The following is a 27,533-nucleotide window of genomic DNA, read 5'->3' on the forward strand; positions in this document are numbered from 1 at the left end:
TGCCATTTTAAGCATATGTTTCTTAGGCAAAGATCCTGAAGAACTAGGAGAGACCCCCACTGAAGTTAAACCTGGCCTGCCTCTCAAAGAAGCCTTGGAAACAGAAGGGAGGGCCTAACCACCTTAGGAAGAGAGGGGAGAACAGCCACCTGAGAAGCCCCTTCAGCCTGGCCTACCTCCTGAGAGGACACATCTTGTAACAGTAAAGTCTCTCCCTGAGACTCCAAAGAAACTTCTGGCAGAACCTCCGGCTCCACTGAGCCTTCTATAGAACCGACGTCCGGGACTGACGGTTCTTCCAACCTAGGCTTTGCTGCTTTGTCCTTGCACTTTTGACGAAGCGGCGACGGAGCATCCGACGGCATTTTATAATTACAACGCTTCCCAAAAACTAACCTGGCACAGTCTAATCTTCTCTTTATAGTGCGTTTGTTAAATCTAGCACAAGAGCGACATCCAACAACGTCGTGCTCAGGCCCTAAACAAGGTATACACAAGGTATGGTAATCCCTATGAGGTATCTGTTTCCCACAAGAAATACAGTTATTTACTATTTCTGACATCCGGTTAAATACTGAGGCAAGAAAAAAACAAAATATTCCCAACGGGTACTTAGCCAACTTTGATTCGGTCTGAAACTCCGACTTCAGAAAATTTCAGAACGCCAACCTGCACTCGCAAAACTGCTTCTGCATCGGACCATGCGGCAAAAAAGACTGAGGATATGACGTCGGTCATGCGCATTTGTACCCTGACGTCCTGACGTCAGACTAATGCGCCTTGACCGACGTCAGCCATATACTTTGGTATTCGGGCCGACTGGGACAGCGGACTACCCAAGTGTTAGGACTGCAGCAATGTGGAATGAAGAACATCTTCAGAATTGTCTCCCTCCCTCTTTAGTCTTGATCAATGAATTCCCTTTGGCCTTCTCGGAAGGCTTCTTGGAAGAGGGAGTGCCAGCGCACACAGACACAGAAGTAGAAGTAGAAAAGGTTAAAGGCAAAAGACCCTTCAAAACCAACTTATTGTGGCGGCCAGAGCGGTTGAACGCTGCATATATCTTACACATAGTACTTAGAAGAGAGTAACCCAAACAGTATACACACTTGTGTGGGGCATCGGGGTTTGTATTTTGTGCCCACAGGAGGTGTATTTTTTAAAACCAGTCAGCTTATCTGACATTCGCTATCGAAAGAATAAGCAAAAAGAAAAATTCTGTGGTATCCCTCAAAGTCTCAGAAAATCCAGTATGCAACCTATACTGGGTCAAAAACAAACCCAGCAGAAACTTTGCAGTGTACAGGGTGTGAAGTTCAAATATGTTATGCACCTAGTTCACTAATAAAATCTGAACTTTAAAATACGTACTACAATATAATAACATACTAGGTAGTCCACAGTTGAGTTAAAATGGAATATAGGATATCCTTACAAAAACCTGAGTGTGTTTCAATAAAGGATATTCCATTTTTAACTCAGCTATGGACTACCTACTATTTTATTATTTTGTAGTGGATATTTTAAAGTTTGAATTTTATTAGTGAACTAGGTGCATAAGATATTTCAAGGAGTGAACTTGACACCCTGCACATTGCGAAGTTTCTGCTTGGTTTATCTAAAGAACAAGGGAACAAAAAGAACAGACCGAGAAAAAAGGATAACAAGAAAAGGATATTATCAATGATGGTAAAGAAAAATTTAGTTTTTTTTTTTTTTTTTTTTTTTTACCATTGTTGGTAGAGTACCTGAACACAGGTAGCAGTTGGAGGGAAAGTTTAAGTGTAGAAGGCCTGCATCAAATGAGGAGACAGAAAATAAGCAACTTTTCTTTTTTACATATATAATGCTAGAGAGGAGATAAAGACCCAGAAAAGAATGGAAATAAAAAATTATAGAAGTAAATCTTATCCAGCACTGCAAAAACAGTACAGCTATGGTGAACACATCCATCCGTTGACACGGCAAACAAGATCTAGGGTTATTCAACGCATCCATTCGCTGAAGCGGCAAACAAAATCTAGGGTTGTTCTATTAGTGAGGAGGATTATGGATAAGGGCAGGAGCTTGAGCTATGAATCAAAGTCTTTAGGAGTGCTGAAAGTTGGATTTTAGACTCCATCACTTGAAGAACGGACGAAAAAGATGTCAGATATGTAGATAAAATATTCTTCATAATTTTTCAATATGTCAAAATAAACTTTAACATATGAACCGGACAGCTTCAAACTCTGAAATTCAATGTTGCAGAAGTATACACGTTTTCCCCCATACCTATCAATAATTCTCCCATCTTTTAGAAAGTGTAGGAATGGAATTAAGTGCTTAAGGCTACAGCTGCTGTGTCAAGTTTGGGAATGGTATATAAAAAATTAAAAAAACTGAGAAATGTTATACATCTTACTTGCCTTTTTGGGGACAGACAGCTAATTATCAAGAAAATTTCAAGCAGCAAGAAGCATCCTATAAAGTAGATATGACAAGAAGAATGGGTGTAGGTTCTGGAAAATCTTTCTGTAAGAACTCAATAGTGTTTTCTGAGGGACTGATCTTCCTGTTCATATTCAGAATCTTGAATTTCTTCCAGAAAGGAGGCATCCCTCTTTCTTTTACCAGAAACTACTTTACAAGAAGAATAAATAGCCTGAATCAAACCCCAAGCCAGTCCCAGTAAACTACTCTTAAAAGTTACATGCTTGGGCCAACCGTGTTACTAATGGCAGCCGTTGCTTTCCCATAGATGGGCACAGCATTCTTACACAAGAGGTTAACAGTACAGTTTTGTACCTACCATAAATGTAGATGTCCGAGAGGTATGCATCTGCAGTCCTTACAAATGGGTTGTCCTGGCCTCAGGCAGCCCTTCGGTCGGCCGGATTCCAAAGTCTGGGTCTGGCCTCGGCTGATGTCGCACTTCACCCGACGTCATAGCTGCAGTTCTGCGGGTATAAAGGCATCAGCCGACGCCATTTTCCTCAGTGTTTCTTGCCCCAGATGCCAGGTGCCCTCTAGGAAGGCTAAATTTGGATAAATGCAAATATTTCCAAACAAAAGAGAGCAAATAGAAATAAACATGTATATACATATATACAAACAAATACACCATAATAGATTCCCCCAGCTAGCTACAAGATGGGCAAATACCCTAGGAGTACCACAGAGGGGAAGGAGGGTGGGTAATCCTGACTGCAGATGCATACCTCTCGGACATCTACATTTATGGTAGGTACAAAACTATACTATGTCCTTCAAGGATGCATCTGCAGTCCTTACAAATGGGTAGAATACCATAGCCAAACTGGGGGAGGAGGCACTAAGGAGGCACTAAGAATTTATGGTGTAGTTAAGATCCCTTGCAAAACAGCAGTAGCAAAACCTGCTCGGGATCTGGAGTATAAAGGCAGATTATAATGCTTGGCAAATGTATGCACGGCGCTCCAAGTAGCAGCCTCTAAAATGTCTTTGGTAGCCACACCTTGTAAGAAAGCTGTAGTAGTGGCTGTAGCCCTTGTGGAATGAGGTCTGATGTTTTCTGGAGTTGCCTTTCCATGAAAAGAGTAACAAAATCTAAAGCAATTTCCTATCCATTTTGAGATTGTTTGTTTTGAAATTGCTTTTCCTTCCATTCCTGTTGCATATGCTACCAGAAGCTGGTCAGTTTTTCTATAGTTCTTGGTTCTGTCCAGGTAGTAGCGCAATTGTCTGTGTACATCCAAGGTATGCAGCAGTCTTTCCCCCCTGTTCTGTGGGTTGGGGAAGAATGTTGGTAGGTGTATTGCTTGGTTTAAAGATACCCTGGAGACCACTTTTGGCATAAAGGTAGGATTAGTTCTCATGGACACTCTATCCTGATGGAAGATAAGGAAGGACTGTACTGCCATTAATGCCTGTAATTCAGAAACCCTTCTAGCTGAAGTGATTGCAAGCAGGAATGCAGTCTTCCAAGATAAGTACTGTAATTCTGCTGTTGGTTCAAAAGGGGGGAGTGTCAACTTTTCTAACACAAAGTTCAAGTCCCATGTAGGCAATGGTGGTTTCCTTGGTGGTTTTACATTTTTAATTCCTCTGAGAAACTGTCTGAGTAGAGGTTGAGAAAAAACTGGAGGATCCATGTTGTATTCTGCTGAAATTGTTGATGCATGAATCTTAATGGAGGAGTAAGACAGACCATTGTGGAAAAGCTCTGCTAAATATTCCAGGATGTTAGTTATGTTTGCCAATGATGCATCTACTCCTTTTGTTCCACTCCAAATGAGATATCTTTTCCATTTTGCTGAATAAGTTTTTCTTGTTGAGGGTCTGCGAGCCTCCAAGATAATGTCTCTAACCCTTTGAGATAAATTTGGGTTATTTTTCCTTATGTAATGTTCCAAGCAGCTAGCTGGAGAGTTTTCAAGTTTGGATGCAGGATTTTGAAGTTGTTCTGTGTTAGCAGTAGAGGTATTAGGGGTAGAGGCCATGCGTGTTCCCGGGACATACTCCTCAGTAGCGGGTACCAATGTTGTCTCGGCCAGTCTGGAGCTATCAAGATGATCCTCGGGTGATCTTCTTTGATCTTCAGTAGCACTTTGTGCATCAAAGGAAGAGGTGGGAATGCATATGCTGTCAGGTTTTCCCAACTGAAGGATAAGGAGTCCACCTTCCAAGCAAGTGGGTGGTATGTCCTTGTGCAGAATTTTTTCAATTGGTGGTTGTGTGGGGATGCGAACAGGTCTATTTCTGGCAGTCCCCATTTCCTTGTGATGGTTTTGAAGATGTCTGGATGCAGCATCCATTCGTGGGCATCCGTGGTGGATCTGCTTAAGATGTCTGCTAGTATATTTTCTTTTCCTGGCACGAATATGGCTTGGAGCTGAATGTTGAGGCTCAGGGCCACATTCCAGAGGTCCATTGCCATCCGGCATAGAGGATATGAATGTGTGCCTCCCTGTTTGTTGATATACCACATAACTGTGGTGTTGTCCGTCCTTATCAGCAAATGACCCTGTTGAAGAAATGGTCTGAATGTCTGAATTGCCTGTTTTACTGCCAGCATCTCCTTTTGATTTATGTGTAGGTTCATCTGGTCTTGAGTCCATAAGCCTTGTATACACTTGTCCACTATGTGTGCCCCCCATCCGAGGTCTGAGGCGTCCGTGGCGATAGTCTGGCTTGGGTGAGGCCTGTGGAAGGGCAGTCCTTTGTTCAATTGACAGGCCTGGGCCCACCACTGGAATTCTTGCTTCAGGCATGGAATTATTGGAATTTGGGTCTCTAGGCTGTGCTTGTGCTGAGACCATAAATTCCTCGGGTACCATTGTAACTTCCTCATATGTAGTCTGGCATGTGGAATTATTATTATGCAGGATGCCATGTAACCCAGGGCTTGCAGGATTTTCCTTGCTGTAAGCTGGTTCTGTGTTGTTAATGCCATGAAATAGAGTGGTAGCTGCTTCTGTTTTTCTGCTGTGAGGAATGCCATCTGGTTTGATGTGTCCAGTTCTGCACCCAGGAAAGTTATCCTTTGGGATGGTATCAGCCTTGACTTTTTTGTGTCGACTGTGTATCCCAGGGCTTGCAGCAGGTGAATGACCTTTTCCAAATCTTTTGTTAATGTGTCTTTGCTGTCCGCTTGTAACAGGCAGTCGTCCAGGTATGGATAAATTTGAATTCCCTGAAGCCTGCAATGAGCAATTACTGATGCCAGGCATTTCGTGAATACTCTGGGCGCAGTAGATAAGCCAAAAGGCAATGCTGAGAATTGATAATGCTCTGATCCTGCAAGAAATCTGAGGTATCTTCTGCAATTTGGTCATATGGGGACGTGCAGGTATGCCTCCTTGAGATCCAGAGTCACCAGCCAAGACTCCTTGCCCAGCATGGGAAGAAGTTGCTGTAGGGTCAGCATTTTGAATTTTGGAACAATGAGATATGTGTTTACAGCGGACAGGTCGAGGATAGGTCTCCATTGGTTTTCCTTTCTTGGTACTAGGAAAAGCCTTGAATAAAATCCTTGTCCTTGTTCCATAGCCGGTACCTTTTCTATAGCTCTCATCCTTAGTAAGTGGTCTATTTGCTGTAGAGCGTTTGTCCTTTGGTTTGGAGGAAGGTTTGGCATTCCTCTCTTCCTTGGAAGACTATGGAAGTGAAACCTGTAGCCTTTGTCTATTGTCTGTAAAATCCATTGGTCTCCTGTAATGTAATGCCAATTTACTGAAAATAAGGCAAATTTTCCGCCTAAGGGTGCTGCCAGTTGTTCCCTGGTAGGCGGTTGCAGAGCCAAGTCACTGTGATTGTCCTGTAGAAGTGGTAGTGGCTGGATCTGTGGCAGTAGTTCTCTGGCTGTTAGGCTGCCACTGACGTCCCCTGTAGGCACCTCTGGACTGACCTCTGCCTCTAGGGCGTCTATTTCTGCCTCTCTGTGCTCTGGTGGTGTCTGGAAAGGACCAATTCTTAGAAGGCCAGTTCCTACTGAACCTCGGAGGCTGGACCTGTAAGAAATCCTTGACTGTCTGGACACATTTAGCTTTTTCTTCCACCTTCAACACTTGCTGTGCAGGGGAACCAAACAAACTGCTTTTCCATGGGAGCATCTAGAAGCTTTGATTTTACATGGTCTGGTAAGGATTGCTCTTTTAACCATGCATGCCTTCTGATCACTGTACCAGTCATAGCTGATCTAAAGAAAGCCTCCAGTGCATCATAGCCGCAGTTTAAGGAATGATTACTGACCTGCTGTGTGTTATGCACCAAATCCTGAAGGGACTTACGGTCTAACGATTCAGGCGAGGACAGTTTTTTAGTGAGCTGATCTAACAGGAATTCCGGATACTGAATCATGTGGAATTGACAGTTTAAGGCCCTAGCCGAAAGAGTAGCAGAAGTATAAACTTTTTTACCCCATCTCTCCAATGCCCTAGATTCTCTTTCAGAGGGGAGGGGGTTTTTGGCAGAGGCAGCTGTTACAGCTTTTGGGCCTTGTGAAATAGTTTCTGGATCTGCAATAGGAGCCTTATACAAATGATAATGTGTGTCCGGAACCCTGTAGTATCTGTCGGGCTTAGCAGGGGCCGGAGGCAGAGAGTCAGGGGCAGTACAAGCATCAGTAAATGCATCATCCACAACTGTAAGCACTGGTGGAATAGCTAAAGGCCTATGCTGTGGTAAATGTAAAAAGGTCCTAAGCCTTTTCCTGGAGTCTGAAAAATTCTGGCCCTGCCATTGAAATTGTTCCCTCATAGCATGCAAGGTTTCCCCAAAAGAAAATTCCTCAGGAGGAGAGGCAGAAGGTATGGAATCCTCTGCATCAGAGTCCTCATATGGAGAATAAGGGCCTTCTGGAGGATTTGTATGTTCTGAATCATCAGAGGAATAATCTGAAGAAACTGGCTCAGGGGGCTCTGCTCTAAGCCTCTTCTCTGGAGGTGGGTGAGAGGCCCTGTCAGGGTGAGACTGGGTTCCCCTGATCAAAGAAATGAGATCCTCTGCTAGACTAAGCATTTGAGTACTAGAGCTAGGCCTGTGAGAGGGGGCTTTAGCAGGCATGGCCTTTGTAGATTTAGCTGCTTTAGCCCTGGCAAAAGCCTTAATTGACATGGATGCAGGGGGCCTAGCAGCTCCACGTGCAGGAGTAGATACATCTAAGGGAATAGTATCTGATAAATCCTGAGAAACTGTAGGAGCAGGTGGAAATTCAGTAGCAGATTCAGCCATGCTGGAATAGGCCTCGGTAGAAGGAGGCATGATTTCGGCCGAAGGAAGAACCGCGGACTCGGCTTCAGCCGAAACCGAGACACTCGCGGTTGGCTTAGCCGCGGTTTCGGCCGAAACCGTGGACCGCAAGTGTCGGTCCTTTTCTTTACGCTTTTTAGCTAAATGTGAAGTCGGAGTCTCCGACGGCATGATATAAGCAAAAGCGGAGCCGAAAAACTCCTCTGCAAACTCCGACCGACGTCTAAGTGTTCGTCGGTTGAAGGAAGTACAGGCTAGACAAGCTGCTACGTCGTGGTCTGGGCCTAAACAAGGTAGGCAGTAAGAGTGGAAATCTTTATGAGGTATTTGTTTCCCACAAGTTAAACAGTTATTCACTTTTTCTGACATCGGCTGAGGCAAGAAAGAGTCCCCAACGGGGTACTTAGCTTTTTAGAAGTCTTCGGTAGTAGTAATCTCTGGTTCTGACCGACCGGCACTTGCGAACAGCTTCTGCTTCGGGCGCCACGCGGCAAGAAAGACTGAGGAAAATGGCGTCGGCTGATGCCTTTATACCCGCAGAACTGCAGCTATGACGTCGGGTGAAGTGCGACATCAGCCGAGGCCAGACCCAGACTTTGGAATCCGGCCGACCGAAGGGCTGCCTGAGGCCAGGACAACCCATTTGTAAGGACTGCAGATGCATCCTTGAAGGACATCTTCCCTGTTCCCTCTCCCAGGGCAGACAGTGGCTCTCCCTTGCCCACTGAGGGGACCCCTAACCACTGCAGAGGTCATGGCTAACCCTCAGTCCACAATTGCTGTGGTTTGCCACACCAGAAAATCTAGGTTAAAAAATGAGTGGTCTGGGGTACAGATAGCCACAGCAGAGTCACCCAGCTGCGGCTGAGGGGAAAATGCTAGCCTGCTGTGGTGGCAAAGGCTGTTTAGTTAACTTTTTTTTTTTTTTGAGGCTGGAAGATGGACCAAACGTGGAATTGAATTTGTTCCATGGTCAAACTGAAAATGGTGCCTCTATCCTGGGGAAACCAAAACAATGCCAGTAAAACTACCGGTCCACAAAACTTATTTTGACAAAAATACAGCAAAAGGCACTTTCAAAAACTATGGCAAACCCACAACAGAAAAATAAAATAATTTCTGTGGAGAAATTGTGTTTATCATTTATTTAACACTACCTTTAAACTGACAGACCACAAGTGCTCCATTTAAAAGTATGTTGCAGTCTTGAGACAATCCGTTAAGACACAACGCTCCTAGCTTTTAAATAACTTTCTTGAACAGGAAAGTAATAAAACAGTAAACATAAAAAAACTGAAGGCTTTTTTTTCCCCAAAGGGAACTCATCTGCCCAGTTAAGGAAAGCACAAGCTGACCACTGATCCTCACAAGCCTCAAAAGAGCATACTCAGCAGGAAAATAGTAAAGGGCTTCACGCCCAAACTGGTCTTTTAGTAAGCTAAGCTCAAGCTGCTTGACAGTTTAGGTGCATGGAAGAAGCCCTGAAGATTTGGAAGTTGGTCGACTGTTAAATTCTTGGCAAGATGTAACCCATTTTGCTAAGGCTACTGCAGCAGTGATCAATATGAAGAACAATGTGTGATAGTTTGGATTGAGGTTGTCTTAACATTTGGGAAACTGTCTCTAGGTGAGCTCCTACAAACTTCAGGACTTGGGTGGGGGAGAGATAAGATTTATTGTAGTTGACTGCGATGCCCAGATGGAGACAGACAGAGCAGGTAGTCCCTGGTGCACATCAGAAGATGCCTGGTAGGAGCTGTGAGGAATCAGTCTTCGAGGTAAGAAAACACCTGGAATCCCAGCAATCTCAGGTGAACTGCAACCACTGCCATACACTTAGTGAACACCCAGGGGCTGTGGTGAGACCAAAGGGCAGGGCTCTAAAAAGTTAATGGCCCTGAGCCAGAAGCAAATTTATCTCCTAGACCATCTATTTTGATGTGATAGTGCATGTCCTGGAGATCTATCGAGCACCTTCATTCATCCTTCTGCAATACAAGGAGAATGGACTGAATTGTGACTGTTCAGAACTTCAACTGTTTGACAGAACTTCAACTGTCTGACAGATTAGTTCAAGTGACTTGAGTCCAGTATTAGCCTGAGGACTCCACTTTTCTTTGGCCCTAAAAGAATCTCAAATGAGTTCCAAACTCTTGCTGGTCTGATAGCACCTCCTGGATGACACTTGTTAACAGCTTTTCTACTTTTAGGGCAGTGTCTTTTGGTACCTTCTTTGATATTTTGGATGGATAATGGGAAAACAGAATTTAGCTGCTTCTAGTGAGGATTGTCTGCATCCACATGTCTTTGGTAATGGACCTTCAGGTTTCCCGATAAAAGAACAAGTGCCCCCTAACCCCCTCCAGAGTGTAGCTGTGGGCAAACTTTCAGGAGTGCTGATAAAGCTGCTCAGAAAAAAGATTTCTGAAGCATTAGTTTTGCAGGCTTTTTCTGCCACACAGGTGACATCTGCTGTTGGAGTGCTCCCCTTTGCTGTGGGGAGATCAGTCACTATAGGAATCATGGGAAAACTCTTGCATTTTTTGGCACACATCTTCCTATCATCTTTTTGGTTCTGCAACAAGGTCTTCTGAGGGCTAGAAAACCATATTCCTACTTCCTATCTTGCTGACTCCTGGGAGAGTGTCTTTAACCTTGAAGCAAATAAAGAAGATCCATCGAAAGGTGCATCGATGAAGGGCATCTTGAATGGCTCCACAAAACTGCAAGGGTGCTTCCAGGCATGTATCCTTATGGTTATAACTGAACCAGATGCTCTGGAAACATCCTCTGTGGTGTGGGATATCAGCTCCATAGAGGAGTTCTACACTGATTGATGGGTGGCCAGCTGTGAAGAAACAGTTCTTTTATCATCCCCAGACATGGACCCCGACAGGGATTTGGAAAGTTCCCTAGTCAAATCCCTATGAAACCATGAAATGTATGCCAAATAATTCAGCGACCAGATGGCAAAGGTCGCTAAAGCATAAATTTGCTTCCTGAATCTGTCCAAAGCCCTAAACTCCCTGTTAGGAAGATGGACAGAAGGTCTTTACTTGAAAGTTCCTTTTCAGTGGCTTTGACAGCCACCACAGCATTCATCTGGGTAATCCTGCTCCAGTAGGCATAATAATTAGGTGCAACAAGTTATTTATCTGTCTTCCTAGGGATGGGTTTCATCACATCTGGATCCTTCCAAGCTTGACAAGAAATGTTTAACATTTCATCCTCTTGGGGGGGGCACTCAGGACATAGCTGGGCTTGTTCAGAAAGCCTCGAGAAACAATGACTCCTCCTGGGAAGGGGCTTCGGAAGACAAACCACTATTCTGTCTCAAAAGCTTGAGAATCTTTCCGAACGACACCAGTAACCACAAAATCTCCAGTAGTTTTCCAGCACAATAAAGGCCACCTCTAATGCAGTAAAAACTATTTATTTCCAATAGACAGTAAATTCAAACCGAACGAGACATCCTCAAGAGGTGATCTGGGAGACCCTCCCCTTCACTGAAGTCTGCGCCTTCTGTTAAGGATTCCAGTGATGGAATTGATGTCTCCCCTCTTCCATACATACTTCCAGGGAACTTCCATCGGGGGATGATCCAGAGAAGACTGAAATCTGTGAGGAGTCCCAGATGAAGACTGTCTTAATGGCTGGATGGCCCAGGTGTTATGATGGGACAGAAGAAACAGACTCAGGACCTAGTGCAGACAGCTGTGGAGGGGAAGGACACAAGGGGGCAAAGAAGTCCTAGCTCCTGAAGTGGATAAACCTCTCTCTACTCCATCAAAGGTAGAAGCCAAGGGACAGCCCAAAACTACCCTAATAGGAGCCGAAGCTCAATAAATCTCCATGACCCTGTCTCAACACAAGTCAGAGCTGAGCTATCTAATGCCAAGGTCCAGAGAGGGAGAGGGATGGTTCAAACAACCTCAGCGTTGGACCAGATCTGGCGTCAAAGCTATGACCCCCTCTGGCTCAGACATTGTTGGCGCCAGCTGAATCAGAGAAGGTGCCAGAGTCGACAAAGGCTAAGCCTTCAGATCTGACACAAACTCGGTAATCTCAGATACCTCCGAGGCTGAGGTTCAGACAGAAGTAGGTGCAATCAAAGGAGTCTTGGATGCTGCAAAGCTCATGGGTTGAATGAGAAATAGAATTGATATATCTACCAAATGAATTTGGGACCTAAGAAATGTTCTCATCGTTCTGTCCACATTAGCTTCAGACAGGCTCCAGACAAAACTGAAGGATGAAAGATGAAGGGGTAGATGGAGACCTAGAAGCTCTACATGGTGTGCCCTACAAGAAGGGAGAATGCAACTTCGATGGTATCTGCTTCAGGGAAAATCTTGGTTGTTTACAGGCAGTAGACCACCAGACAGAATGTTGGATCCACAAAAGTGGACGATCTAAAGGTTCAAAAACTTTTGCAGGTGGAGCAAACCCCGGAGCAGATTGATACCTGTAGTCAAGAAAGCACTTACTTGGCTCCTTAAATTTTTATCTGACTTTTTCTCCCCTTAGATTTCTCCATAGGCTTCTTAGCAGAGGAAGCTCCAGACACTGAAAAGGAATATGAAAACAGCAATCCTTTCAGCACCAAGTTGTTTTTGTGTTTGACTAATGCTCTGTAGTTGAATCCTGCACAAATCTCACACTCAACAAAAAGATGCCCAGCTCGAGAACAGTATACACAGACGCTGAACAGGCATCTGAGTTAGGGCTCCTATGCCCAACAAGAGCACTTCTTAAAGCTGATGGGTTTGTCTGACATGACAATTCAGTACTAAAACAGCAACCACAACAGAACAGAAGAAAAAAAAACAGGATACCAGCCATAGCTGGCCTTAGGCATAGGCCAACTAGGCGGCCGCCTAGGGTGCAGCACTAACAGGGGTGCTTTTCTAGTATTTATTTGCTGTAGGTAGACCAGGATGGGGGCACAGAGTGGTGTACTGGGGGGAGCCATGTATCCCTTTTGCCTAGGGCACCAGTTGACCTAAGGCCACTCCTAATACCAGCAATGGTAACCAGAAATCTCTAAATTGGAGAAAGAAAAATACCAACAATGGTAATAACACGTATAATCACTTAGCAGGAAAAAGAGAGAAAAGGCAACAAAACAGGGGAAAGGCACAAGGCCTACAAACTGCAACACACCCAACAAATTAGGAGTTGGAATTTTTTTTAAATGGGGGATATGAGTCTAGGGAAAAAAAAAAAAAAAAAGAGGAGAGCGAAAAAGTACAGTTGTGTACACTTACCATAAATGTAGATGTTTGAGTGTATTCACTGTTGTAGTCATCTGCTTGCAGTAGCCCTCAGCCTGATTAAAAAAGTCTTGGGTTCTGCGTCAGTTGCTGTCTCATCTTCCATGACGTCAGGTAGTCAGGGGTACTAAGCATGCAGCAGACTCCATTTTATCAGTTTTTCTTGCCCCAGATGTCAGGTGCCCCCATAATGGGAAGCAATTAATATACAAGGTTACACCTCCAACAGAAAGCAAATACACCAGAAAGCTTTAAGCATAGTATACAAGAATAGAGGGTATAGACAATAGAAGTCAGGGGGGGGCTGGAGGGAGGGTAACCAGGACTACAACAGTGAATACACTCGAACATCTACATTTACGGTAAGTGTATACAACTGTACTATGTTCTTTGTGTTTCACTATTGCAGTCATCACATTTGGGTAGATTCCCAAAGCTAAGAATGGTAGGAGGCAATTAGACAGCATTAGGACCAGCTATAAGGCCCTGCAGGACTGCAGTGGCAAAGCCAGCTCTGGATTTAGAAAAAAATTGGGAAGTGGTAATGCTATGTGCAGAAGTCCATGTAGTAGCTTCCAGGATGTCTCTGGTAAGGACACCTCTGAGAAAGGCTGTAGAGGTAGATGCAGCCCTGATTGAATGTGGTCTTATCCCCTGTGGGGTAGGTTTTCCATGGTGCTTATATCAGAAATGAATGCAATGGCCAATCCACTTAGAAATGATTTGCTTTGAAAAAGCTTTCCCCTCTGCCCCTGCACCAAATGCAACTAGCAGCTGTTCAGATTTCCTGAGAGGTTTAGTCCTGTCCAAGTAAAATCTAAGTTGTGTGTGCACATCCAAGGAGTGCAGTATTCATTCCCTTTTGTTCTGTTGATTAGAAAAGAAAGCTGGCAAATGAATGGACTGATAAAGGGCCACACTGGATACCACCTTGGGTGCGAAGGAGGGATTGGTCCTGAGGGACACCCTGTCCGCATGAAAAATGATGAAAGGCTCCACAGCCATGAGGGCCTGTAATTCAGACACCCTTCTTGCTGAAGTGATGGCTAGAAGGAAAACTGTTTTCCAAGAAAGGAATTTCAGCTCTGCACTTGCAGCTGGGTCGAAGGGAGGTAGAGTGAGCTTTTCCAATACAAAGTTAAAGGTCCCAGGCTGGAGTAGGGGCTCTCCTGGGTGGTCTTAAGTTTTTGGCTCCTCTGAGGAATTGCTTCAGCAGTGGATGAGAGAAGAGGGGTGGTTCTGTATTGTAATGAGCTGGAATGGCTAAGGCATGAATTTTGATGGAGGAAAAGGAAAGGCCCTTTTGAAGCATCTCAGTTAAGTATTGAATAATCTGAGGTAAATTGGGCACTGCTGTGCCCATCCCATGAGTTTGGCTCCAGGAACAGAATATTTTCCATTTTTCAGCATAGGATTTTCTAGTAAAAGGCCTCCTTGCTGCCAGAAAGACATCCATCACTTGCTTACTGAGGGATGGGAATGGTGAGATCAGGTAATTAGCCAGGCTGCCAAGTTCAAGGTTTGAAGCTGTGGGTGCAGAATCTGGCCCTCCTGCTGAGACAGCAGAGCAGGGGTCTGAGGCAGGTACCATGGTGCCAGCAGTGAGACACTGCGCAAGAAGGGGCACCGGTGTTGGTGTGGCCAGTCTAGTGCAATCAGTATTGTCCTTGGTTTGTCCTGTTTGATCTTTAGTAGTACCTTGGAGAGGAGAGGCAGAGGGGGGGGAAGGCATAAACTGATAGTTTTTCCAAGTGAAGGACAGGGCATCCACTTTCCAAGCTTGTTTGTGGGGAGTCCTTGTGCAGAATTTGTCCAATTGATAGTTCTGGGGGGAGGCAAACAGGTCTACCTCTGGGGTCCCCCATTTGTCTCTCAACATGTTGAATATCTTTGGTTCCAGTTTCCACTCGTGTAGGTCCATGCGATTTCTGCTTAGGTCGTCTGCCAGTGTATTTAGCTTTCCTGGCAGGAATTGAGCCTGTACCGTGCACTTTCCACTTGTGTGGGTCCATGAGATTTCTACTTAGGTCTTCTGCCAGTATATTTAGCTTTCTGCTTTCCTGGCAGGAATTGGGCCTGTAGGTGTACTTATCTGCTCAAGGCTGTGGTTCCACAGAGCCATAGCTAGCCTGCAGAGAGGATATGAGTGGGTGCCCCCCTGCTTATGTACCACATAACAGTGGTGGTGTCCGTCTTTACCAATAATTGTCCTGGATGAATGTGGTCCTTGAAGGCCGTCAGAGCATACAGTACAGCTAACATTTCTTTTTGATTGATATGCAGGTGCATTTGACTTAAGTTCCATTTGCCCTGACTGCACTGCCCTGCCAAGTGAGCCCCTCATGCATAGTCTGATGCATCTGTTGTTAGGGTTTGGGTGGCAGGGTGTTGAGTGAATGGCAGTCCCTTCTTGTGGTGGCAGGCCTCTGCCCACCAAAGGAACTCTATCTGTAGACAAGGTATGATAGGAATCATTGATTCTAGATCCTGAGAATGTTGACGCCATAGGCTTTTTAGATACCATTGTAGTTTCCTCATATGCAGTCTTGCATATGGAATTAGAAGAATGCAGGAGGCCATGAACCCCAAGGCTTGCAGTATATGTCTTGCAGATAGCAGGGTCTTTGTGACCATAAGTTTGAAGTAAGCTGTCAAATGAACTTGTTTCTCTGGCGTGCGGGAAGCCATCTGGGAAGTTGTGTTCAAGCTTGCTCCCAGGAATACAATGTTGGCAGGGTACCAGATGTGATATCTTTTCATTTATGGTGTACCCCAGAGAAGTTAGCACTTTTTGTACAAACGCCAGATGATTCAATAGTATGCCCTGGCTTTCTGCCTGAATTAGTCAATTGTCTAGGTATGGGTATATTTGAATATTTTTTTGCCTGCAAAATGCAATGACTGGAGCTAGGCACTTTGTGACTATCCTGGGTGCAGTAGATAAGCCAAAGGGCAGTGCAGAGAACTGATAGTGCATGAAGCCTGCTTTGAAGCGTAGGTATCTTCTGCAAGATTCCCTGATTGAGATGTGCAGGTAGGCTTCCTTTAAATCCATTGCTGCCAACCAGGCATCCTTGCCTAGCATAGGAAGCAACTGGTGAAGAGTTAGCATCCTGAACTTTGGGATCACCAAAAAAAGTGTTTAGGATAGAGAGATCCAGGATAGGAGGCCAGGAGTAGTCTTTTCCGGGCACCAGAAAAAGTCTTGAGTAGAAACCTTGTCCCCTTTACTCTTCTGGGACAGTTTGAATAGGCCTTATACTTGAGAGAACTTGCTTTTGAGCCTCTGTCGACTAATTTAGGTGTATAACTGGCCAACCATTTCCGGTTGGTAACGTGTGGAAGTGAAATCTGTATCCTTGGGAAACTATATTTAAAACACATTTGTCCTGGGTAATGAGTTCCCAGTTTTTTGCTTGCAGAGCAATCTTTCCCCCTAAAGAAGCAGTTAGTTGAGAAGGGCTTGGAAGTTTTAAAGTTAAATCAGTGAGACTGTTTATCATAAGGGGGGGGGTCTTACTACTTCCTGATTTGAAAGTGGGAGCCCCCCCCCGCTGCTTAGTCCTGTGCGTACCTTGGGACTGAAGCCTGAGTGTTCTGCTGGGTCTGGGTTTGGACTGAGAAGGCCTGGAAGAGGCAGGAAAGGACCAATTCATAGAGGGCCAATGCCTACTAAATCTTGGAGGCTGCACTTGCAGGAAATCTTTAACGGTTTGCATAGATTTAGCCTTTTCCTCCATCTTTTTAAGTACTACTTCTGCTTTGTTGCCAAACAGGCGGTCCTGGTTTAAGGAAGCATCCAACAATTTAGCTTTAACATGATCTGGCAAAGATTGCGCCTTAAGCCAAGCATGCCTTCTAAGTAGAGACCCAGTAACAGCAGCCCTGCAAGATGCCTCTAGTGAATCAAAACCACATTGCAAAGTAGGTTTTCCAACTTGTTCAGCAGAATGCATTAAATCCTTATTTTCAGCAGAGTCAGAAATCAACATCATTTTCTATATAAACAATCCAATAATGTGCTGCTGATACTTTAACATAAGAAACTGGCAATTTAAGGCCCTAATGGCCAAGGTCGCAAAAGTGTATACCTTCTTACCCCATCTATCCAACACCCTGGAATCTCTAACAGAGGGGGTAGGATTTTTGGCAGTTGTAGCCTTTATACCCTTGGGTCCCTGTGAACTGGTTTCAGGATCCGCAGTAGGAGTTTGAAAAAGGAACTTGTGAAAGTCAGGAACCCTGTAATATCTATCTGTTCTTTTTGGGAGTAGGAGGTAAGGAGTCAGGGGCCAATCTAGACTCCACAAAGGCATCATCAACAATGTCCAGTACAGGGGGGAATAGCTAAAGGCCTGTGTTGGGGCAGAAGTAAGAAATCCCCAAGCCTCTTTTTAGAATCAGAGAAATCCTGGCTTTCCCAGTGGAAATGCTCCCCAAGAGTATGCAAGGTTTCACCAAAAGAGAATCCTCTGGAGGGGAAGCAGAGGGAATTGAGTCATCTGCATCAGAATCCTCATAAGCAGATAAGGGTAAATCCTGGTTATCACAAGAAACAGAAATTTCAGAATCCTGATCAGAAGAATCAGAGCCAAATTCAGTCCTAGGTCTCTTAGAGGGGGAAGGTTGACTTCCCCTGATTAAAGTAATAAGGTGTTCAGCCATTCTTATTAGTTTTTTGGGCATAGAGGCCTGACCATGCGGTCTGGGCGTCGGTTTTCTAGGCATGGATAGAGTTTTATGCCTTAAAGAAGAAGATGGCGTTGATTTAATATGCAAGTCAGTAGGCCTGAATACACCCTCAGAAGCCGGTGCCTGCATAGCGGCTCCGGACCCATCCAAGGTAGACACATTAGCAGGTTCCACAGTTGAAGCATCTTGCGGCATACTGGACTCCGAATGAGTCTCAGTAGAGGCCTGCGAATCTGAAGAAGCAGGTATCAAGGGCTGCGAAAGCACCTCACTGAGTACTGGTGAACTGGCAACTAGCCTAGGAGAAGCATCGTCAGCAGCTATGGACCTAGGCAGCCTGTCTCTGTCTTTATTGTTGCGTTTTTTCAGAATGTCGGTAGTTGGGTGGCTAACCGAAGCCATATCTGGATAATTGAACAGAGTACCAAAATATTTAGAAACGTAAATATACCAACAACGAATAGTTCGTTGTTTAAATAAGGCACAAAACCGACAGCGAGGTACGTCGTGGTCTGGGCCTAGGCAAGTAATACAGTACGAATGAAAATCTTTATGAGGTATTTGCTTTCCACAAGAAATACAATTACTGACTTTTACTGACATCGGTTATGAGCAAGAAAAAGTTTCCCCAACAGGGTACTTAGCTTTAGTTGAAGACTTCGGTTCTGAAACTCGAAAACGAAAATTTCAGGAGTCGGCCGACTGGCACTTGCAAACTGCTTCTGCTTCGGGTAACGCATGGCAAGAAAGACTGATAAAATGGCATCGGCTGCATGCTTTAAACCCCTGACTACCTGACGTCATGGAAGATGAGACAGCAACCGACGCAGGACCCAAGACTTTGTTAATCAGACTGACTGAGGGCTACTGCGAGCAGATAACCCTAATGTGATGACTGCAACAGTGAAACACGAAGAACATCTCAAAAGGAGTTCAACTACCAAAGAAAAACAAAGTCACTTATCTGAAGTAAAGCCTGAGCCACGTCAACCACACCCGATCGCTGAAAGTAGCAACCAAGATCTGAGGCAATATTAATATAGTTGCAATTTGTACCATCTGTCTTCGTATCCAATCTCTCTTGCTTTATTTCTGTGGCTGAATAAACAGTATTCTTACTTATGAGAATATACAATCAGAATTACTAAAAGTTTTAACACACTGGGTTTTATTTTCTTGTATTGTACATCTCTACAATATGTATTTGTCTTGTATATCTACTTCAATTTGTATTATGTAAAAACTTTCTTGACTTTCAAAGTTGATGATGTTATGGAAAAATTTCTGTGGATTGTATGGAGCTTTTCTCCCGGGCCTCCACTGAAAATGGGTCATTGGGCCCAGTGGACTCCCGGTTAACAAATGTCAATAAAATAAATAAATAATGGGTTTGGATGGGATTATGGGTAAGGGGAGGAGCTTGAGCTACTGATCCTAAATCTGAAAAGTAGCCGAAATAGGATACAAGATCAGATTCGAATCCCAATGATTGAGGAACAGATGAAAGATATCACATCAAAGGATGGTACAAGGAAAATGAGACTAGTACTACTACATACAATTAATTTATAATTTACTTCATTTCATTTATCCTTTGTTGACCAGGCTAGTCAACAAAATAATGCTACACGTCAGTTTATACTAGGAAAACAAATTCAAAAATCACAGCTTCATCAGAAGTCCTGTTCAGTAAAAGCAGAAAAACAACTCACCCCTGTCACTGCCTGTGAATAACTCTTCATTTCTTTCATATGCGATACCTGCAGCAAGCAAACGAAAATGTTAAACAGTGCTGCAATTAACCTCTGTTTAAAATATCACCAACACAATTTGCAACTTGTTATAAAACACAGAAAGGGTGTAGATGCCACGTCATAAATGGGTGCTGCATGACACTACCAATGACCTCCACTTTTCCAACTGTTACTGGTGATAGTACACTGAGGCAGGAGAAAAAGAATCATTGTCCAGTCCCCTACAAACAATGACAGCAAGGCAACTCAAAGAGCCACTCACTGACTTGTACTCAGCACAACTAAATTCCCAGCTTTCAGTTCTATCAGCTCCAACACCTTGTATGCTCAACAAACTCAATTTCTTCCCGCACAGCTCTGAAATACATTCAGTATAAGTGGACCTAGCTAGATTAGAGTAGAACACCCTCTCTGTTCCACACATACCGCTCAACCTCTTAGTGTAAGAAATATGGACAAAGCCTGACAAAAGCCAAAAATAGGAACAGATTTCAAATACAGCTCTTACAAACTTACAAAGCTGCTAGAGTAACGGGGTTGGTGTTAAAATACATTTTCTGAAGGATTTGAAGTGTGCGTGTGTGGTCTAAATTACAGCAACTATCTACTACATTTGTAGCAAGCAGTTCGCTACAGTTTAAAAATATTTTTTTGCTAGTAAACTGTGTTGGTGGTGGTGGTGGTGGGGGGGGGGGGGTTAGAGCAGGGAAGAGAAATGGGACCTGAATAGCTGGGGAGGATGGGGGGAGCTGTGTCATGCATCTGGCCACATGGTTGGTGTGCCTGCAGGAGGAATGGCTTTTTTTTTTTTTTTTTGCTCTGCAATAGAAGAGCTTAGGGGAGGTGGGGTGGTGGTGGATCAAACTGTAAATAAGATGATGACTAAATCAGCTTAATACAGTGAATTGTCTTTTTTGTTTTTTTGCTCTTTCCAAGAGCTGAGGGGTGATGGAGTCAACTACACCTCTGTTTGCCCCTCATTATTTTTTGTTTTTCTGTCCCCGATTCTTGAGCAAAGAAGTTGATATGTACGAGTGTTAATGACAATAAAAATAAATACAACAGAATTCACATCTTTTTTTGCTGAATTTTACTTCGCCAGCTGGAGGGGATCAGAACTGTTAAATATGCTTCTCATAAAGTGAATGGAATCAGAGGTAGCCCTCTCTTTTAATACATTTACACAGTTTAATTTTATTTAACTGTGCGACATCAACTAATTATGACAATATGCAAAAAAGATGTTATGGGGTGCTGCTGCAAATAAAATAAATCCAAGAAGAAAATCTAACTATGAAAGTAAGACTGGCAAGGAGGCAGAGATGGTTGCCCTCTGCAAAAATGTTGAAAGTCTCTAGCTGTAAAAGACCATTTTTTTTTTTATATGAAAAAAATAATCCACTTGAAATACAGCAGGGGGTATATTTATACATTAGTATATTTACGGCTGCATGCTTTGATACTGCACTTTGAATTTATTTTCTACCGCTTTGACAGGTCATGTGCATGGCCAGTCAGAGTCTGCCAATCATGCCTGGCAATCAAAATGAAATCACACCCCACCCTGCATGAAATCTGCAGGGTGGAGGTACTTTGAGAAATAACCGTTCACATTACGGAGCAACAACATAAGCTGGGACACAGGGGGAGCGGAGTCTAGGAACCATGAGTCAATCTTCATCCTCTATTTGAATAAGCAATGATTTCACACCCCTTCACAGAGTCTCATGTTCAGAAAAATCTAAAAATTAACATGACAGACTGAACAACACTGTTGCATTTGCAAAATTGACCATTGGTTACTTCCTAGCAAACGCTGATAAAATACAAGATAAAGTATCAAACACATAAAATGGGCAATTTAACAGAAGTTACAATATTCATTCCAGTAGCACTCAAAATTATCAGGAAAAAAATGAACCTAAAACTTCTTTGAAGGGGTTGAGGGATGGACGACAATCTCACACCTTTCACCCCCTTTTACCAACAGTCTCACACATCACAGAACAAAACCTGTCACACTACATCAGTGAATGTAACAACATACAATTACAGAATGTACACAAACCATGCAAAGTTATACAATGTAAACAAATGCCACACACCACAAACACACAATTCAAGTTAAAAACCTTCTCAGTCTTCGAATACCCACTCTACACTGTCAAAAAATTTAACATGCATAATGCAGAGCATCATCATCACATCACCACCACTACAGTGATCATACAAGACTGCAACTTCCTCACTGAAGCATCAAAAAATACAACTATCGCAAAACTGCATCAAAACAAAATGCAAGCAGTTGAGAGTTATGTTTCTATGTTTCAGGCTGCTCTTGAGAATGTGCCTCCATATCAGTCAAGATGTGTATTCATGAGATGGGCTGTGTGAGGGCAGGGTTTGCCACTGTAAATCCAGGGTGGTGGTACTTTGAGAAATGACTACGGCACAATCAAAGAATTCAACAAACCTCAATATTTAAACTTTCACAATGCACTGACATAAATGTTAACAATCACCATTCTGGCATATCAAACAAATAACCTCAACTCTGCATCACTGCAAAAACTAACAGAACCAAAGAAAGCAAGCAACTACCTTTAGACAGCTCTATCAAAGAAAAGCTCCTACAATGCAGCATAACAGAATTGAAAAGCAAACAATCCCACCAATGTAGCATAACAGAATGTGAACAACATGAATGGAAAGGATAATTAATCCATTATAATGACTAATTTTAACTGAACGGTCACCACATGTTTTAAGAACTCGTGTGTATACACAGCAAGCTATCCGGTTAAAGAGGAAGTGGCAGTAGATGTCAGAAAAGATTCAAAGAAGCTTGTCTAATGCCCATGTAAAACGAGGTCCAACATGTGTTTAAACATCATTATGGACTGGAGGAGCCAGTGGAGCTGTAAGACTAAGGGCACGGTGGAGGAAAAAAAGAAAACAGCAGCATTCTGTAATACTAAAAAAAAAATCAAACACTCAACATGATAAAACAAGTGGCAAAAGGAGCATGGCTTTAGCTGACGTGTTCCTAGTCACCATACGGTTTTCTGTACATACACAGTCATTTCAGTGCTAAGACCATTTTATTTAAAGCAAGAATAATGGTTGATAAAGTGCACTAAATGTAATTTGACTGTGTTACTTTACATCCTCCTATCCATAATTACCACTTCTGATACAGATATTTTGCTGGCAGAGTTCACCCAAAAAGTGAATAAAGAAAATAAATAAATATTAGCTGCACAGCAGATTCTACACATTAACAATAAACAAAGCTGCACAGCTTGATTCTTGAGCATGCATGACAACTTACACTGTTATCCAGTGCATAAGCATTGATGAGATGTGTCAACATATTGCAGAGCCACAGGGAAATGATGTCACCAAGAAGTCGGGGGATAAGACCACTGAAACAACACAGCAAAGAGATTATTGCAGTAAATGTTATGTGCAAACATTAAAATTGCAATTAAACACTTGCATATTAAAACTGTAATTTAGGACATTACTACTTCAGTTAACTTGTGTGTATGCCAAAGTGCCAGACTTTAGAAAAAGAGCTCAGAAGTGATACAAAACCCTCAGAAAATAGTGCAATCCTTTTCTCCCTGTTGGTTGCAATGTATAACATTCTACATCAAATTTCCCAATACTTCACTGGACTCCAACAGAATAACATTAACTGTTCTGAACCTGAAGTCCTGGCTAATGCTATTGCTGACAGATTGTTTTACAGTTTCACCCCTTTCACTCACACCAGTCCTCCCCTCTTGTCTTGATTTATTAAATTCCTCTTTCCCAAAAAACACAGCAGACCAGATTCTAGAAGTTCTACTCAAAACCAAAAACAACAGATCCTTGGGCCCAGACAAAATACCACTCTGTTTCTTAATTAACACCATGTACAGCATTGTAGAACTCCTCCCAAACCTTTTTAACCTTATTCTCACCATAGGGTATTACATGACCTCTTCAGAATGGGCACTGGGGTACCACTCAATAGCAGCACCTCCATCAAAATCTCTGGCAACTATTGCTCTTATCAGCCTCACCAGTTTCATTTGCAAAACGCAGCTTGTCAACTTCTAAAACAAAACTGGTGACCTACAAATCCCCTACCCAAATTAATTTATCTTCAAGAAAAGCATATCCCGTTCTCCTTAACCTGGTTGACTTCTCTGAAAACTTCAGGTCCTTGTACTTATGGTCTCTGATTAGTCATGCTTTTGGGTCTTAACAAAATGCTGATGTTCAAACAAAAGTTATGTACTGACTATAAAGCTAGATCCATGTTGTTGTCTCCAATCCTTTTCAACTGATGGGCTATCGGATCCATACAGATATGATGTTGGCAACTTTTAATGCTTTGGATCCAAGGCTCAGGATCGTCCCTCTACCCATCCCATCCTCAAACTCAACTCCTTGGACTGAGTCTGCCTGCCTAACACAGCAAGAACTCTTGCTACTAAAACATACAGACATAAGCACAGGGAAAAGAATACTGTCAATGACCAAGAAAGACAAAAATCTGAGGAGCAGCCCAAGAACAGTAATAATCTGGCAGAGGGACAAAGGGATGAAAAGTTGAGGAGGGCAAAAGGAAGGGACAACATGGATCTAGTGCTACAGTAAGTGCATAATTTCCATATCTGATGTTGTCTCTTCCTTCTGTCTGCAAATGATTGTACAGAGTCCCCACAGTTACTTAACACCATGAGAGTCTCATGGAAGGATATTCTGGAGGATGTGGGAACCAAATAAAGCCCTAATAAAGCCCTAGATCTGGAGTGCAAATCCAGGTTGTCATAGGACATGAAAGTATTCACAGTGGACTAAGTGGCTTCAGTACAGATTTTATCAGTAGGAACTTTGGAAAAGAAAGCTGTAGAAGTGGCAACCACTCTAGTAGAATGAGCTTCAGGCGTGTAAAGCAAAGATAATCCTTATGCTCTGTACACAGAAGAGATTCATTCTGATAACCACATGTCTACAACTTAACCAGACAAAAGGAAATAAAGAGCTGGTCCAATTTTCTGAAGGTTCCAGCATGATGAAGGCAGAATCTCGATGAACAATGAACATCCAACAAATATATACTCCCCCCTTTATTACATAAATTCAGAAAGAAAACTAAAACTGTCAAGTTAATGATGTGAGTCAATGTAAAATCCAAGACCACCTTTGCAAGGAAGTTAGGGCAGGTTCAAAGTGACGCCCTATATTTATGAAAAATCAAAAAAGGTGGCTTACAGGAAAGAACTTAAGGTTATGAAATCCTTCAAGCAGAGGTAACTGCTACCAAAAAGTGTTTTCCAAAAAAGATAATTCAAACTTTGCCCAAACTCCCCTCTTTGAACTTGCTGCTTTGGCAAAACTGGAGTAATAATGGAATACCCAAAATGAAAAAGGTTCCCTTAACGAAGGGCAAAGGAGAATGGTACCCCTTAAAAAGGCTTTAGATAACTTCAAAGAAATAATTGGTGTGTGGCCCTCTCCTAGAAGAAAAATTAGAAATGGCAGCCATTTGAATCTTGATAGTACAATAACTACATGCTCCCCTGGAAAAGGCTAGCTAGAAAATCCAAAATAGAGGAAGTGGGGCTGAAAAGGGATCTATGCCCTTGAAAGAGGCCCACTCAGAAAAATGTTTCCATTACTTCTCTAGACCCTTCTAGTAGGTTTCGGAGAGGATTTTAAGGATATAAAACACAGTGGAGGAAAGCCTGGACTTCCTAGCATCATCAGAACTGGAGAAACCACATGGTTAACATTTCAGGGCATGCATGTCCAGGTAAGGCTTGCCAAATGGATGAGAAATTAGGTCTGGAAGAGGATCCAGCACCAAAGGTGTATTGAGTGAGGCCAGAGAAAGGGAAACTATACCTGCCACTGTGAAAAAGGAGCAATAAGAATCACCTTCACATTACATCACATGGCTTTCTGAAGAAACTTTGGTATAAGGGGAGTGGGAAGATAAGCATACAGGAGCCCCATGGGCCAAGTGTGAACCAGAACATCTGTTGGTGACTCCCCCTACTCTGTGATCATGGTAAAGCAGCTACTGCACTGGAGTTGGACAGGAAGGTTGCAGCATGGCTGGCCCCAGTGGCTGAAGGTCTGGACAGCCACAGTTTGACTAACATCACTTGTGAGGCACAAGAATGGGTATGCTGAGTTTGTCTGTTTAAACACTGGCCTTCCCTGGGATGTGCACTGCAACCAGGAAGTACAGGGAAGACATCACCCACTGCCAAAGCCTCACAGCTTCTCGATGTAATGGGTAAGAGTGTGTTCTCCCATTTGCTGATGCACCAGACTACTGACATGTCTCCCTATACTGAAATCACAACCCTGGGAAGGAAGTCCTGGAAAGGCCTGTAGCATGAGGAGGATGGCCCTCATCTCCAGGACACTGTTGTGAAGACTGGTCTCTGAGGGGGTCCACAGGGAAGTATCCATAGTTACTGTGGCCTGAGGGTGGGGGGGGGGGGCAGTAGAATAAAGGGGAGGCCAGACGAGTTCAACCACCACTGAACATGCTGCTTACATATCCTGGTGAGACATATGGGGAGAGGTATGGTTATGATAAGAGACCACTGAACTGAGAGAGTCTACTGGGACACTTTTATAGAATCTGGCATGAAGGGATTAGAGTTGCAGTGCCTGCATCTGGCTGGAAGTTTCTGGTGGGAGAGAAATGCTGAAGTTTGTTGCCAGAGAGTCATGGTTCTGGACTCTGGGAGTCTGATTATTTGTAAAGTTGCATCCAGGTGAGAGTGAACGGGTGTTAGATTGGACTTTCCTTACAATGATTGTGATTCCTAGTTGAATAAAAATCTGCAGGACGGTATCCTGGCTAGGACTAGTAGACTCTTGTTAGTAGCAGTTATGACCTAGTCCAGATATAAGAACACCTGGAATTCATGCAGTCTTTCTTTGTGGCTGCTGCTACCACAGTGGAATCCACCATGGGACCATCACTGCAATGAGGCCAGTCTTCAGAAGAGACTAAAACCTTGCCTGGCTTCCAGGGAATTGGTACCACCTTGTCTGGTTTTTTCCAAGCCTGCCACAAAACCAAGTCTATGAGTTCATCAGCAAGAGGGACCACTCGGGTAGTAGATATGCCAGCTTCAAAGGCCTCAAGGAATACATATTTCTCTAGGGAAGGGGCACTGCGGAACCATCTCTCATTGTCTCTAAAACTAGAATGTTTCTGAAAAAAACATCCTCCAGGGGGGAACTTCCAAGAAGGGACTCCTCCCACTCATCGAAATCAGTATCCTCAATGAAGGACTCCTGAGGGGACTCCAAGCCCTTCTTTTTTTCACATGTGCTTGTTGTGCACTTGCATGGCAGAAAGCTCTGGGGAAGACTCGGAAGCACATGGAGGAAGTCCACAATTTGGAGTTGCTTAAGGCCTCTGAAGCCACATGTCCGGTGGCAAGAGGAGGAAGAGACAAAGATGTCAGAAAAGGTTGGGACAGTTCCGAGTGTGATACAGAAACCTGCTCTCTAGATTTCAAGAGAACTCTTTCAAAGTCCTATAAAGCTGAAGCTGGTCCCAAGGCCATCCCTTTGGGATCCGAAGACCTGGACAAGGGCATGTCTCAAGATCTAATTTGGCTTGGCTCCAAAACAGAGATCTCAGTTACCAAGTGCTGACAGGAAGAGAAAGATCTGAACCTCTGAATCTAACCTAACCCCCTGGGACAAATTTCTAGGCTCTATGACCCGTAGAGATCTGACACTGTTGGAAGAGACTGAGTAAGAGATACTGTCAGAGATGATGACAACCACGCTGTTGGCTCAGACACAAGCAGTCCCTGTCAAATGCTCAGATCAAAAGACACTAGATCACAGGATCCGATCAGTGAAGTAGAAACTAATAGAGAAGCAGAAGGGACAGCTCGCAACAGGGTCGGATGTGCAGGAAGGACCCCCTAATTGAATCTGAGTCTTCAAGAACTTTCTCATAATCCTGTCCAGATCCGCCTCTAACAGGCTCCTCAAAGATGCACTGACTTTGGGAAAGATGCCACTGAAAATGGCCTAGAGATACGATAAAAGGACATCCCTCGGGGGA

General features: G+C 43.5%; 1 protein-coding gene across 1 annotated transcript in view; it reads right to left on the reverse strand.

Annotated features, from left to right (window-relative positions):
* MTCH2 (mitochondrial carrier 2) overlaps positions 1-27,533 on the reverse strand; it is a 1,452,460-nt gene that overhangs the window by 379,578 nt on the left and 1,045,349 nt on the right. The window contains exons 9-10 of the mRNA XM_044059351.1: positions 22,761-22,854; positions 19,388-19,435 (exon numbers count right to left, since the gene is read on the reverse strand). Of these exons, the coding sequence (XP_043915286.1) occupies positions 19,388-19,435; positions 22,761-22,854 (142 nt within the window). The remainder of the gene's footprint in view (positions 1-19,387; positions 19,436-22,760; positions 22,855-27,533) is intronic.

The sequence above is a fragment of the Protopterus annectens genome, chromosome 17.part0 (assembly GCF_019279795.1).
Source record: "Protopterus annectens isolate FY-2018-M chromosome 17.part0, PAN1.0, whole genome shotgun sequence".
NCBI lineage: Eukaryota > Metazoa > Chordata > Ceratodontiformes > Protopteridae > Protopterus > Protopterus annectens.